General features: G+C 44.2%; 2 protein-coding genes across 2 annotated transcripts; one reads left to right on the top strand and one right to left on the bottom strand.

The window, feature by feature from the left end:
• The first annotated feature begins 1327 nt into the window (after positions 1–1327).
• On the top strand, positions 1328–6731 carry LOC117837910 (uncharacterized). The gene is made up of 3 exons (XM_034717719.2): positions 1328–1655; positions 2999–3871; positions 4640–6731. The coding sequence occupies exons 1-3, from the start codon at positions 1644–1646 to the stop codon at positions 6377–6379; spliced, it is 2625 nt and encodes an 874-aa protein (XP_034573610.1). The 5' UTR covers positions 1328–1643; the 3' UTR covers positions 6380–6731.
• Positions 6732–7455: 724 nt separating this feature from the next.
• On the bottom strand, positions 7456–12773 carry LOC117837911 (metal tolerance protein 2). Its single transcript, XM_034717720.2, has 12 exons — positions 12369–12773; positions 12217–12286; positions 11446–11543; positions 10826–10974; positions 10272–10387; positions 9820–9916; positions 9206–9290; positions 9043–9105; positions 8808–8913; positions 8367–8506; positions 7952–8043; positions 7456–7876 (listed from the first exon to the last, which is right to left on the bottom strand). Exons 1-12 carry the CDS (start codon positions 12687–12689, stop codon positions 7714–7716), a joined length of 1500 nt encoding a protein of 499 aa, XP_034573611.1. The 5' UTR covers positions 12690–12773; the 3' UTR covers positions 7456–7713.

Genomic DNA, 12773 nt, shown 5'->3' on the forward strand with positions numbered 1-12773 from the left:
CCACTAGCCCCCGAGTGCGCGGCCACGCCTGAGTCGCTGCGCCGCCGGCCCCCTTCTTGAGCAGCGCCCCACCCATTCACTTCTCCAGGCGCGCGTGAGATCTTTCGCCCGCCCATCCCATTCCCTTCAAGCCTTCCTTGTGCTGCCTTATGCGTCGTAGGTCCGTAGCATGTAGAAACTCGCCCGGAAATCCTCCCTACTCTCTCCGCTGCCTGCTCGTTACACTAGGAATTCGATCTTAGAGGATGCATGGGCGGCCATGGCTGAGGCTTGGACGTTGCTGGCAAGGTCAAGGGTGCCCCCACTCGTGGAATTCATGCTAATCGGTGGGTAAAGCACCAAGAAGCAAGAAGCCAAGAACTCCTCCACCAGGAGTTTAATTCCTCGTGCGTTTCTTTTGTTTTGTTTTTTTATTGATCGGAATGGTGTCTTCAGTCAATTGTAAGTTGTTTCCTTCGTTCGTGATACAGTTGCAAGATTAAGATCTTTTTTCTTTACATTTTCTCAGCGCTTCATTGCCGAACAACAACCAGCCTTGAAGTGCTGATTGGATTTCTTGTGATTTAGTTGCAAGATTAAGATCCCTTTTCTTTACATTTTCTCAGCGCTTCATTGCTGAACAACGACTAGCCTTGAAGTGCTGATTGGATTTCTTTACGATCAAGTACAATAAATTTATCTCCTCAGATATCATCTTCAGTTTCTGGTTGCTGAGATATAAAACTCGTCAGTATCTTGGATATGCTCACCGAAGGTAAAGCATACATGCTTAGCCCCCGAGCCTTGTGTCGATCAACATAATCAGCTCGAGGATCTAAAATAGTATTGAATCTTCTTCCTTTTATCTTAAAATAATTGATGGTGAGCACCGACAAGTGCAGCTTATGGGTCCCAAACCTTGAAATGATTAGAATAATTGATTCGAAGGTCTAACGAGCTTAACCTTCATGCTAGTAGGAGCCTATCTTTCTCATTCCTTACGAATATGAGAGGATCTATCACACACCGATCAATGTGCTGGTTGGGATTAGACTAAAAATTGTAAAAATGGCACACGCTAAACCCAACCAAAAATACGGAGAAGAAGTTGGATTTGACCCGACCCGACCCGATCTGATCATGCGTTGGATCGGGCTCGGATTAAAATATTGTGTGACCAACGAGAGGACGTTAGCATTTCTCCATTTCCGTTTCTGTTGAGAAGAGCACGTTCCTAGTGCCTACCGGCCCAACACCGGCCCGGCCCATTTTTCTGCCGGTCTACCGTGAGACCACACCACCAATTTCTCTGTCTCGCTCTCCCCGGTGTCACCCCGTTCTCTCTTCTTCTCTTCTCTTGTCTTTAAAGCCCGAGCCCCCCCTCTCTCTCCACCTCCGTCTCCGCCTCCTCTCTCCCTCTCTACACTCCAACCCACCACCGCCCTGCGGCCGGGTCTCGCCCTCGCCGTACTCTCCCCTCACCCTCCACCGCCGCGCGCTGCTTCGTGTTCCTCCCTGCCGCAAACCGTCTCTGAATCTCGCCGCTCTTCCCGTCTGGTTTAGATTCTCTAGCTCCCGGCCGGGGGCGCGTCCGTTTCTCGTCCAAGAGGCCGGAGGGCTCCGCGTGGCCGGAGCCTGGGGGAGGCGCCACCGTCTCGGTCTGCATGGAGCCGAAGGTTTGTCCGGCTGCCCTGCTCCCTCTAATCTCGCATTCGTTCGTGCTCTCGCTCGGGGGGACCGCGCTGCTCTCGTTTGGTGGCGCGTCGCGCGGTTCCTTGTTTGCGATGGGGTGGTTGCGGAGGACGTGCTCCTGGGTCCGGCTATGGGGATTTCGTCCGTGATCACGCGCCCCCGGGGTGTTTCGATAGGCTCGTATCCGTGCTTCGTACCCGTGGGCGGGCGTTCTTGGCTGCTGGCTCGGGCGTGGATTTGGTCGGCGCGGCCACGAGCCTTTGCTTGCCTGCTCCGTTCGGGGTTTGGTCGTCGGTTGCTTTTTTTCCACGGTGCCTACGGGATGCGTGGTCGCGGGTTGGATTGGGTGGTGCCTGACCTGAGATAGATTCGCAGGATGCAATTTGTGGCTCGGAGGTCGGAGCCTGCGGAATTACTTGACTTGCTTGGTCTGGTGGCTCTGTTTGTGCCTGTATGGTGTCATGTAGTCTTGTGGAGACATGGCCAGCGAGAGTTGGGCAGCGTGTTGGTTGATAGGTTCTGGTTATGATGGTGCAGTGCTTGATGCTGGTAAATAGTTTGCACTGATTGTGAGTGGATTCAATCCATCAAGACGAGTTATTTGTTCTTTCGCGAGGCATTTTATGCTCGCGAGTTATGTCCACCGATGGCCCCTCTTTGATGAAGCTTATACATGATAGGCATTGACTTCATTTCCTGCCTGCAAGTGCAAGTGTTGCCTGTATTTGTGTGTGATGCAATTTTTCTGTAGGAACCTGATCGTTTCGATGATGCTAGTTACCGTGGTATTTGTTCCTTTACTAGCATCTCTTGCATGGCTGGAAATCTTATAGCATTGTGCTGTTTGTGCCACAGCAAGGTTTCAACTAATTCGTTTTAGACAGGAAAGTCAATTTCCTAGCCTCAAAACATTAACATCCCCCCTCTTAATCTTGTATTCGAGATATTCTGGGAGGTTCTAGTCATCACAGATGCTTGAATAGGATTAGTTAGGCATAGTTGCATCAGTCATCCCATGTTGTGATGCTGGTACTGTTATATCTCTACTTCGTCTGCTCATTGTCACTGCAAAAAGGTAAGTAACCTATCACTATCGGTTACTTTCTTGTTGCGTATAACACATTTCAATTCTACAGTGATTATGCACCATAGGGATGCATGTAAGCTAATAAGAATTCTGTAAAAAGGAAGAAATTTCTCATGTGCACGCTTCTGGTTTATCCGAAATACATGACCAACTTCGTTATTATACTGATGATACACATGTTCTTGTATTGTTTTAATGACTCTTCACAATTGCTTTTTTTTTTGGTTCCAATCATGATAGATGGAGTCGGAGTCCCCCAATCTTGAAGACACTGGCGACCACCAACCTTCTTCAGAAGCTTCCCTTGCTTCGGATGTGATATATGATGACTCTCCAGTACCTCCATGCATCGGAAGTGCGCACCAGGCAGAAATCCCCAATCTGCTTACAGAGGATGAGCGCCACGAGCTCATGGCTGGTTCACTCAACGGCTCCACATTACATGGCTATGGTTACCCTATTGTGGTTGGGTTAGCTCTACCAATTATGTGGGCATCACCAAGCGAAGTCAATAAGAAGGAAGAGGAATTACCAATGCAAAATTTTCCAGAATCCACAACAAGAGGCAGCAGCAGCGGAGATGTGCAAAGTCAGGTGACCTCAGCTTGTCCAATCAACAATAACACAAGCAAATGTGATCCAACATTCCAGGATCAACATATAGTGGTGCCTGCAGTTCAAACTGAATGTGACGCTAATCAAGCTCATGATGATCAAATGGCTCCTTGCCCCACTCAAGAAGGCTTGAGCGTCACCAATTATCCAACGATGAAGCAGATAGGAACCGAACAATTAAACCCGCTGCCTTATTCACCCATTGCCCTTTGGACTGATCTTGAGGCAGAGCTGTTTCTTCTTGGGCTCTACATTTTTGGCAAAAATCTCAACCTGCTGAGCAGGTTTCTGGGTACTAAGACCCTTGGCGATGTGCTTTCATTTTACTATGGGAAGTTCTACAAAAGGGATGCGTATAAAAGATGGTCGGACTGTAGAAAGGCAAAAACTAGAAAATGCATTCTTGGAGAACGCATTTTTCAAGGATGGCGACAGCAGGAGCTAATATCACGTCTGAAATCTAAAATCCCTAAAGAAGATCACAATTCATTGATTGAGGTATGTTGCATTGGTATGGGTAAAAAAAGTTTGATTCTTTTGTCCTTTCTTTGTTGTTCACTGATTAATTTGACAGTAAAATGGTTGAATATGAAATTATCTCATGATATTTCAAGATTAAAAATATTCTCTCGATCTTGTCAGTCTGACCTTCGGTATCAATTTTTTTTTTCTCTGTAGTTTTTCTTGTTGTATATGACACCCTAAATATTCCTGTTGTTCTATAAAATGCAAATATTTGCATTTTTCATTTCTCCCAGTAACACTTTCACATTTGATTTGCACCATTTTATATTTTTCGATTTCTGGTTCCTCCCTTTCTTTACCTCTCCTTGCCTGATGAGGCGAGCGGAGCTGAGAATCAAGAGTCACCCTTTATCTCATAGTGATCAATATACGGAAGGTTTTCCAAGCATATTTGATTGGTCTAGTCCTCAATAGCAAATTTTAATGCCTTCATATCTTCACTATACTTCCAAGGACTTACATGCTTATGACTATAACAACAGACGGTGAAAGATGAAGCCATTGCAGGCGTGTATTTGACCATTGTAATTTCTCGGTTTCGCTCTCATTTTTGTGAAAGTCCAGGATAAGCATACAACTGTCTTTTTTCAATTAAAAGTTACAACTTTATACTACCCAAGCACAATTTATTTTCCTAGTTTAATTCCTCAGAATTATCACTAACCTTCATGCTTCAGATATTTGTCGACATTCCGCTATTATGCATTGTCATTTGATTTCTATTGCTCCCACATGGTGCAGGTTTTCAAATCTTTCAGTGACAGTCAAACATCTTTGAAGGAATTTGTCTTCGCTCTGAAATCCATTGTTGGGAGAGAAGTTTTTGTGGAGGCGGTCGGGGTTGGTAAAGGGAAGCATGATTTGACTGGATTTGTTATGGACCAATCTAAACCCAATCAAGCTCTCTCTGTTCATAGTGATTTGCCGACAGGCAAAGATTGTTCGTCACTCGCTTCAGAAGATATAATTAAGTTCTTAACTGGTGATTTCAGAAGAAGTAAGACAAGATCGAATGATATTTTCTGGGAAGCTGTTTGGCCCCGTTTGCTTGCAAAAGGCTGGCACTCAGAGCAGCCAAAGGATGTCAGCACAACTAAAAATTGCCTTGTATTTCTCGTGCCGGGTATAAAGAAGTTCTCGAGGAGTAAACTCACTAAAGGCACTCATTATTTTGATTCTGTGAGTGATGTACTGAAAAAGGTGGCAGCAGATCCTGTTCTTCTTGAGTTGGAGGCTGATGGGGTAGGCCATGGTTTAACTGCTGAGAAAAATGGCAGTATCACAGATATGAAACTGAACCAAGATAGTCCTTTAGATGGATATCAGGAGCTTCCTAAGTTCACAATAATTGATACTAGCTTAGTCGAAGGGGAAGAACCCTTCAATGTGCGGGAGCTGAGGAACTTACCTGCAGATGCAAATATTAGTTTTGTCCTTTCACACCATGCATCTAATATGGTGAGCTACAGTTCCTCCGAGGAGGAAGATGCCAGTGATAGATTATCAGATGACCAGGAAGATCATGGACGAGTTACAACTGAGGTCAAGGAAATTGAAATGGTTTCAGTGGGTTCATTGCGAAACATGGTGACTGCTAATGGACATTCTTCTAATGGCAGTGGCGATAAAATTGATTTGACAGGCATCTATGGCATCAAATCAAAACCTGAAAAGCGCAAGTATTTGTCTCCAGTGTCAAAGCGGAGAAGATTAAGTACCTGTAGTAATGAACAGAGCAGCCGGCGCAGCTTTTCATTCTCAAAAGGTGGTGGTTTGGAGAAAGAGAAAAGCAAGCCACTATCAACTTCAAAACCAGCTGCTGTTGATGCTGGTGACGCTTTCCAGACCAAAACAATCGCACGCTGTTCTACAAAGGAGAAGCCATCTAAGCAGAAAACAGATGTATCGAATTCTGTTACCAGTGATGGGCAAAATGAGAGAATGGTTACGGAGAACTTAATTGAGGACAGGTCATTTGAGCATAAGGCTGACCCAGTCGCTGAAATTCACTCAAAGATCACCGCTGATGAGACAAAGTATGCCAAAGAAAGAGCTCATGTTAGTGGTCCGATTAACTTGAATAAGCTGGAGACACCACATGTTGATAAGGAAAGCGTAAGTATTGGCACCACATCATCAGAAGATCAGAGTGGCATGAAGGCTGATGAAGCTCCCTCCATTTCAAACAGCAACATGACTCGTGATCTTTCTGAGGCAACTGGAGGACCTGTTGCCCAGCAACCTGAGCCTGCTTTGGAGGCAAATCCCCGGAGGCACGGAACCAGAAACAGGCCTCCCACCGCGAGAGCTTTAGAAGCTGTTGCTTTTGGACTACTTGGAAGCGGGAAGCGGAAGGGTGACCCAAAGAACATGGCAAGGAGCCGGCCTTCTCAGCGAGCTCGCAAAGCCACCAAAGATCCAGTCCCTACAGCTTCCGGTGGTGACACAGAGTCCAGTGTGGATGCGGAAGCGCATCCGTGAGCTGATTCGTGTGCGTTCATTGCCATGTGGAAGCAACGATGTTCGAGCAACCAGACAAGGACTTCAAGTAAAGCTGTCTTCAGTTGCTGGCTGCTGGTGCACCATACCATCGTCTGATGTTTACCATGCAGGAGGGGCCCTGAAGAAGAGTGCATTGGTCACCTTTCGTGCTGAGACCCATAGTTTTTTGTTTCGTTGATAGAGTCGTGGTGCCCGTCAAGGCTTGCAAAACCAACTGTCCAACTTGTACTGGAGAGACGGAGGGGGAGATGCCAAATTGGCGAATTCGGTTATGCGCTTTACCGGGATTAATCTTTTGGTACATCTGTCTATCGACGTTCTGTTGGGCGCATTCATCTGTGAACTTCTTTCTTTTTGCAGGACGAGTGCTTCGGCGGCTTCATAAGTAATACCAGTACAAGACATGTCGTTGCATGCATAAGAAAATGGTCGTGCATTGTCTGGCAGGGCTCGTTCCACGATCCCTTCAAATTTCTCCTGAAGGGAAAGAGAGAGAGAGCCTCTAGCTACTAGAGTACTATGCCTTGAGCGTAGAGAGTAGAGGTTTTGTAGTTGCATGGTTAGACAACGCATATCATGATTCGTCCTTAAGCCTTTGTTTTCTTTGCATATCGATGCTGAGAGCAGGGGTGGAGCCAGGAACTCATGGCTGAGAGTAGGCACAGCCCTCGGCCCTTGGGGATCAGAGGCTGATGATTTTATAATGACCGAGCTACCAGATTGACTTGGGAGCTATGGTGAGGTGGACCGATGAGTAGGGTTCACCACATTCATCTGTAGCCACTAACCTGCAACTTCATCAAGATCAAGTGTAAGCGCTCTGCGTCATTAGGCCAATTGGTTCTTACCAATTTAGCATTACAAACTGCCCATCTTCAAGACCCTGACTGACATTTCTTATGTTCACCGAGACACCCGAGACGCTGAATGAAAGAAAAAGCTCCAGATACTCACAAGGCAAGACTTATTTGTTTTCCATTTGGCGCGAGTAGCCAAGGAAATCACACCTCAATGAGCGAGGCACTTGTATTGTTTTGTTTTTGAAGGTAAAACACTTGTATTGTATCATGCGGTTTATTTACAATGCAGGTGGTGGCACACAGCCAACAACAAATATTTCCCAGTAGCCATCTCTGTTGATCAAGGCTGCTTCTGTGCATTATTACAAATTCACCGGATCTCTCAACACTGTCTATATGATTACAATGTACACAGGCCGTCCTAGCCTATACTGCCTCAGTAGTAAAATGAAGCTCATGAATGACTGTATGTTAGAAAAATTAGCAAAAAGATAACCCTAGCTGACTGGCACGTTACTGTGCTCCACCATGTAGGTCGCTAGCGATGTTCTTGCTTGATGCAAGCTGAAGTTGCTTGATATGTTGGCCCAATCTTAGCTGCAGACTCACTTGGCTTATGCTGGCATCAGCTCTCATTATCTCCTCTTCAGCTTGCTTTGCGATTTCCATTGCATCCCTTCCAAAGTGGAGGCACAGACCAGGTTAAAACCTAAAAGTTGCAGCTTGTATTTGGATGAGAAGGGTCAATTACCAAATCAAAATTTCTGGAGACATCGAAACTTGGACCTGGAGCAACACTCTCCCTTGCACGTAATGCAGCATTAGATGTTCGAGTGACATTTTCTGCATCAAATAATGGTTTGAGTTGTAGTTGTACACATGAATTCCCATCCTGGGGGCTAAAATAAACTCTGAAGGGCCTGCTTGGATTAAGAGATTTGTTCAGCACACATTACTAATTGCTGATAGCAATTCCCCTTATATAGATTCCATGTAATATTCTTGTGCACCTAGATTCTATTGACAAATCCATTTGCAGAATCCAGAATCTCACACAAGTCAAAAGAACAAGTTCCACGCTCTACATCCCTATTAACTTCCACAGCAATTAATCCCTAATACTGGAGTTGAAAACAGTCAAGATTATCTAGAACTCGTTGGCTTACCTCTGAAAAATGTGAGGAAATAATATCAGACACGATTGCTTCAGCACTCTGTTGCCGTGGAATAGCTTCTGAATTTCTTAGATTGAAGTTGTTTAGAGTCCTGTTCAGGTTCATGTTGGGGCCCATCGAGTATGAGGGATCTGCAATTCATGCACTTTAGAAGCATTCCAGCTGCAGATTTAACGCAGTTGTACAATAACAGCAAGGGATATTAGATAATTAGATAACAAGATCAGGGAATATGGCACAGTGCTAGCCGCTAGCTTCCCTACAGTTCATTAAAATGCACTGAAATCAATTCCAGACTTCCAGTCAAATACATAATTGTTAACACATAAATTTCTAAATAATTCAAAAATTGTAGAAGATGCTGACTATGATGCATGCAATGAAAGGATGGTAGAAGCAGTGTAGAGAGCAGGTTTAGTTGCTGTAGACTACCTATGTGTATGAAAACTTCAGCAACTTGATTGTGCTCCTTTTGAATCAGATGGCGGACAGTTTCTCCGATATCATGTGCTGCACTGACACTCAAGAAAGGATATACCTACAATTAAGTAAAATATAAGAATTTATATAAGACTGAGAAAGTTGTCTACTTCTATTGTGATTCCCTCTGCAAACCACCATGGTTCTACAGCAACAAGCCAACAAATTAAACCACATTGCTGCATACCTCAATATGCACATCGAGATATAATGAGGTCCCAGCTTTTCTTCCCCTCAACCGATGGCATCCCTAGAAATATGTCAAAAACTTCGATAATCATGGCACTGCAGGTTCAAAAGATACAAAACTGACTAAAAAATTGAATTTCAGGGAGTAACTGACACTGTACCTTCACGCCATCAACCTTCAAAATAGTTTCCCTGATTGGTTGTAGGAGTGAAGGATCAACAGCAGCGTCAACTAATTCCAGTACACTGCAAGTGAAATCAGCAGAATCATCACCATCAAGCAACAGCATGCAAACTATAAAGGTGGAACATCATGTATACTAAACTATAAATGGATATAATCTGTTTAAATTTTTAAAAAATATGCTTAGTTGATTAAATGTGACAAAAATGATATCAGCTGAATGAGACAGGACACTAGGACAGCAATGATCCTCGCATTGCAGACAGATGAGCATGTTGCATCTTCAAATTCATAAATGTTTCCTGCCATAGTACATCAGAAATCTAAACCTTGGTACTGATATTTCATGGAGGTACAAAAGATATCGCACTTATAAATGCAAAACAGATGTAGTATAAACAACTCTTCTTGAGTACGAATTGCAGTGAAACATCTGAAAAGTGCCCTGATTAGGAAGCAGGCAGATTTTCACAATAAGGAAGTGATTCCATGACAAGAGAATAATATCATGTTTGACTGGGGACTACAGTCTCATTATAATTCGCTTAAATTGAACAAAGATCCAGCTTGACATCATAGCAATACAGTTACCTCTCATATCCAGTCTGAATACCAGCTTTAAGAATCATGCCTGCGACAATAAGTCCAGCTAGTGGATCAAGAAGAGGCAATCCAAGAATAGAGCCACCTGTAGAAGTTCAACAGAAAATGATAAAGCTTAGTAGAAATAAAAATAGACATCTTTCTCCCTTCAGTTTCTCACCAGCAGAAGAAAGTAATAAGCCCATATTGTGCTGAAGTGAAATTCACAGAACAAACTTTGTCGTAACTACTAACAAAAAGAATGCACTAACACAACAATGCACCTGAAAAATGTAATTAAAATATAGGAACAGCTTATTTCAATGATTGCACCATACACAGACACCATTTTTTTGCTTAAGACTCATGACAACAGAGAGCCTACCATTTATATTCTAGAAGCATGACTCTAACTTGCCTTCTTGTAAAATGGAAGGACAAGAATTTGTTGAAGCTCTTACCTACCCCAACTAGGGCAACAACAGATGAAATAGCATCCGCACGATGGTGCCATGCATTAGCTTTCATCAGCCCACTCCCTTCCTTGTCCCCAGCTCTTTTTGCGATCCAATAGAGCCTGTAATTCCAACGAAGTCAAACACACATTCCCACTTGAGGATCTTATTATGCAAGATATCACATGATAATTAACCATACAAATAAATTAATGCAGCTAGAATGATCAAAAGAAAACGCTGCTGAGAGTAAAAATACCTGTTCCCTTTAAGATGCTATGTATTCACACATACAAAAAGTTTCAAGTTACACATCTGCTATCAATGAACTAATGAAGTTAACAATGCTTCTTATCAGAAACTACAGGAAATATGCTACATGACGTTTCCAATACAACTAAAAAAACAAAACCATATGATAATCTAACAATTCCTCAATTCTTATAATATAATTATTTTGTATGCGAGGAAGTTAGTTACGACAATTCTGACTGCAACATGGAATTTGATAAAGAAACTAGATCAATAAAACTATTATGTTAAGCAAAGCTCCCACTTACCCTTCTTTGACAGCTATTGCCAAAGTTGTCACGCTCAATGCAAGCACTGGGTGTTCCAGATCTATTCCATGATGATGCCCACCGTTGCCATGGTCGTGATGGGCATGCAACGTGTTGCCAATAATATCAGGAGAAGAGGACATTACACCCTGAATAAACATACATAACACATGAATTACACACATAATCATGTACTAATAACATAAATTCATCACTGTCAAAAACAAGAAACTGAGCCAAACAAACAATATTTATATAGATACAGTATTATTGTATTAGTAGAACATACAAAGCCTGGATTAGTCCAATAGAAAATGATGTATCATGGTAAACTGAATGAAAGGCCTTTCAATCTCCGAAAACTAAGACATCATTGTATGAAGTATTGACTGACATGTACAAAAAGGCTCAGATTATGTAAGAAATGCCATATCATTCTTTTTAATTTTCAGAGTGTACAAGATTTCTTATTGAAGAATCAAAACCGAGTCTTGTCTATATTCACAATTTTAATGAAGCAATAAGCTTTACAGGACCATTTAGAGCACATAGCTTATGCCACATCATGAACAAAAATACAATTCAACTCTAACAAATTTTGTCAATGAGAAGTAATAGACCTGAAGAACTTCAAAAGCATGCCAGGCAATCCCACCTGAAGTAACCAACAACATACTTGAAATCCCAAGAGCTCCTAAACTCTCGAACTTTCCATGTCCTAAGACAAAAGGTAAGTAAGAAATACAACTTTCAACATCTTATGGATGTGAGCTTAGAAGTATAAGACACAGCAACATAATCAACCTTGGATATTGGCTTGTCTAGTTTTCAATTACAGTGGCAGCACATTCTAATAGCTTGCCCAAGTATCATGTAGCTACCAGGAGCCACACTAAGCACAGGTTACAAGATTTTATTTCATAGTTTCCAGGATTTAGTCCCATGATATGTTGCTAAGCCTTAAGGATGGTTATGATAACCAGTTGCACTGCACCACTGCACCTTTCGGAAAGGTAGTCCAAACATGTGAACTAGTACATGATTGCACTTTCGTATATTTCTAGCATATGGTAGGTAGCATATAGACATGAACATGTATTGCAATGCACACGCTAAAAGCCTAACACGCACAAACAGGAAGCAGAACCTTCATGTGAAATCAATGTAAAACCGAGCCCCTATTGAAATCAAAGAGGTAATGCCCAAATGCCATGGTTCAACAATCTTGTCAGTCAGCAATGGATCGTGAGACCTCGTTTATATACGAAGCAATGCTTCTCACGACAATCCGTGTCATTTAGCTTAATCAATACTGCCACCCTGATATAGCCAGATCGAGACTGCATATGTATGAGGATCGAGGAATGGAACAGGGAGAGATCGAGACTGACCATAGGGATGCTCCTTGTCCTTGGGAGCCTTGGCCGCCCTGTACGACAGTAGAGCCACCCCGCTAAGCACCTGCGCACCCCCAAAACCCCGCACGATTAGCGCCACCGCACAAATCAAGCAGCATTGCGGACAACCATTTTCACACACGTACGATGTCGGAGAGGGAGTGGGCGGCGTCGGCCACGATGGCGGTGCTGCCGGAGAGGTATCCCGTGACGGCCTTCCCCGCGGTGAGGGCGACCTCGGCGGCGAGGCCCAGCCGGAAGATCCGCTCGGAGGCCTCGCCCCCGCCCTCTCCGCCGTGGTGGTGCGAGTGGCCCACGTGGCCGCGGGCGGGGACGAGCCAGTGGGGCCAGCAGCGTGGCTCCGCCGCCGTCGAGGCGAGCGCGAGGTGGGCGGAGGAAGCGGCGGGGGGCGGGCCCCGGCGGGAGGCCGCGGCGCGGGCGGCGAGGCGGGCGAAGCGGAAGCCCATTCGCGGCACGGGAAGCGGGGAAGCCGTGCTGTGATTCGCTCTGGCTTTTCCCTTCCGGATCCTTCGACTGCGAGGCAAGTTCTG

Source organism: Setaria viridis, chromosome 9 (assembly GCF_005286985.2).
Source record: "Setaria viridis chromosome 9, Setaria_viridis_v4.0, whole genome shotgun sequence".
Lineage (NCBI taxonomy): Eukaryota > Viridiplantae > Streptophyta > Magnoliopsida > Poales > Poaceae > Setaria > Setaria viridis.

Bases quoted from the DNA above. Each gene is read 5' to 3' on its own strand.
- LOC117837910 (XM_034717719.2), top strand. The intron at 3,872-4,639 runs GTATGTTGCATT...CACATGGTGCAG, and splicing joins ATCACAATTCATTGATTGAG to GTTTTCAAATCTTTCAGTGA.
- LOC117837911 (XM_034717720.2), bottom strand. From the start codon at position 12,689: ATGGGCTTCCGCTTCGCCCGCCTCGCCGCCCGCGCCGCGGCCTCCCGC. The intron at 9,291-9,819 runs GTAACTGTATTG...TTTCACTTGCAG, and splicing joins ATTCAGACTGGATATGAGAG to TGTACTGGAATTAGTTGACG. The intron at 8,507-8,807 runs GTAGTCTACAGC...CATGAATTGCAG, and splicing joins TGAAGTTTTCATACACATAG to ATCCCTCATACTCGATGGGC.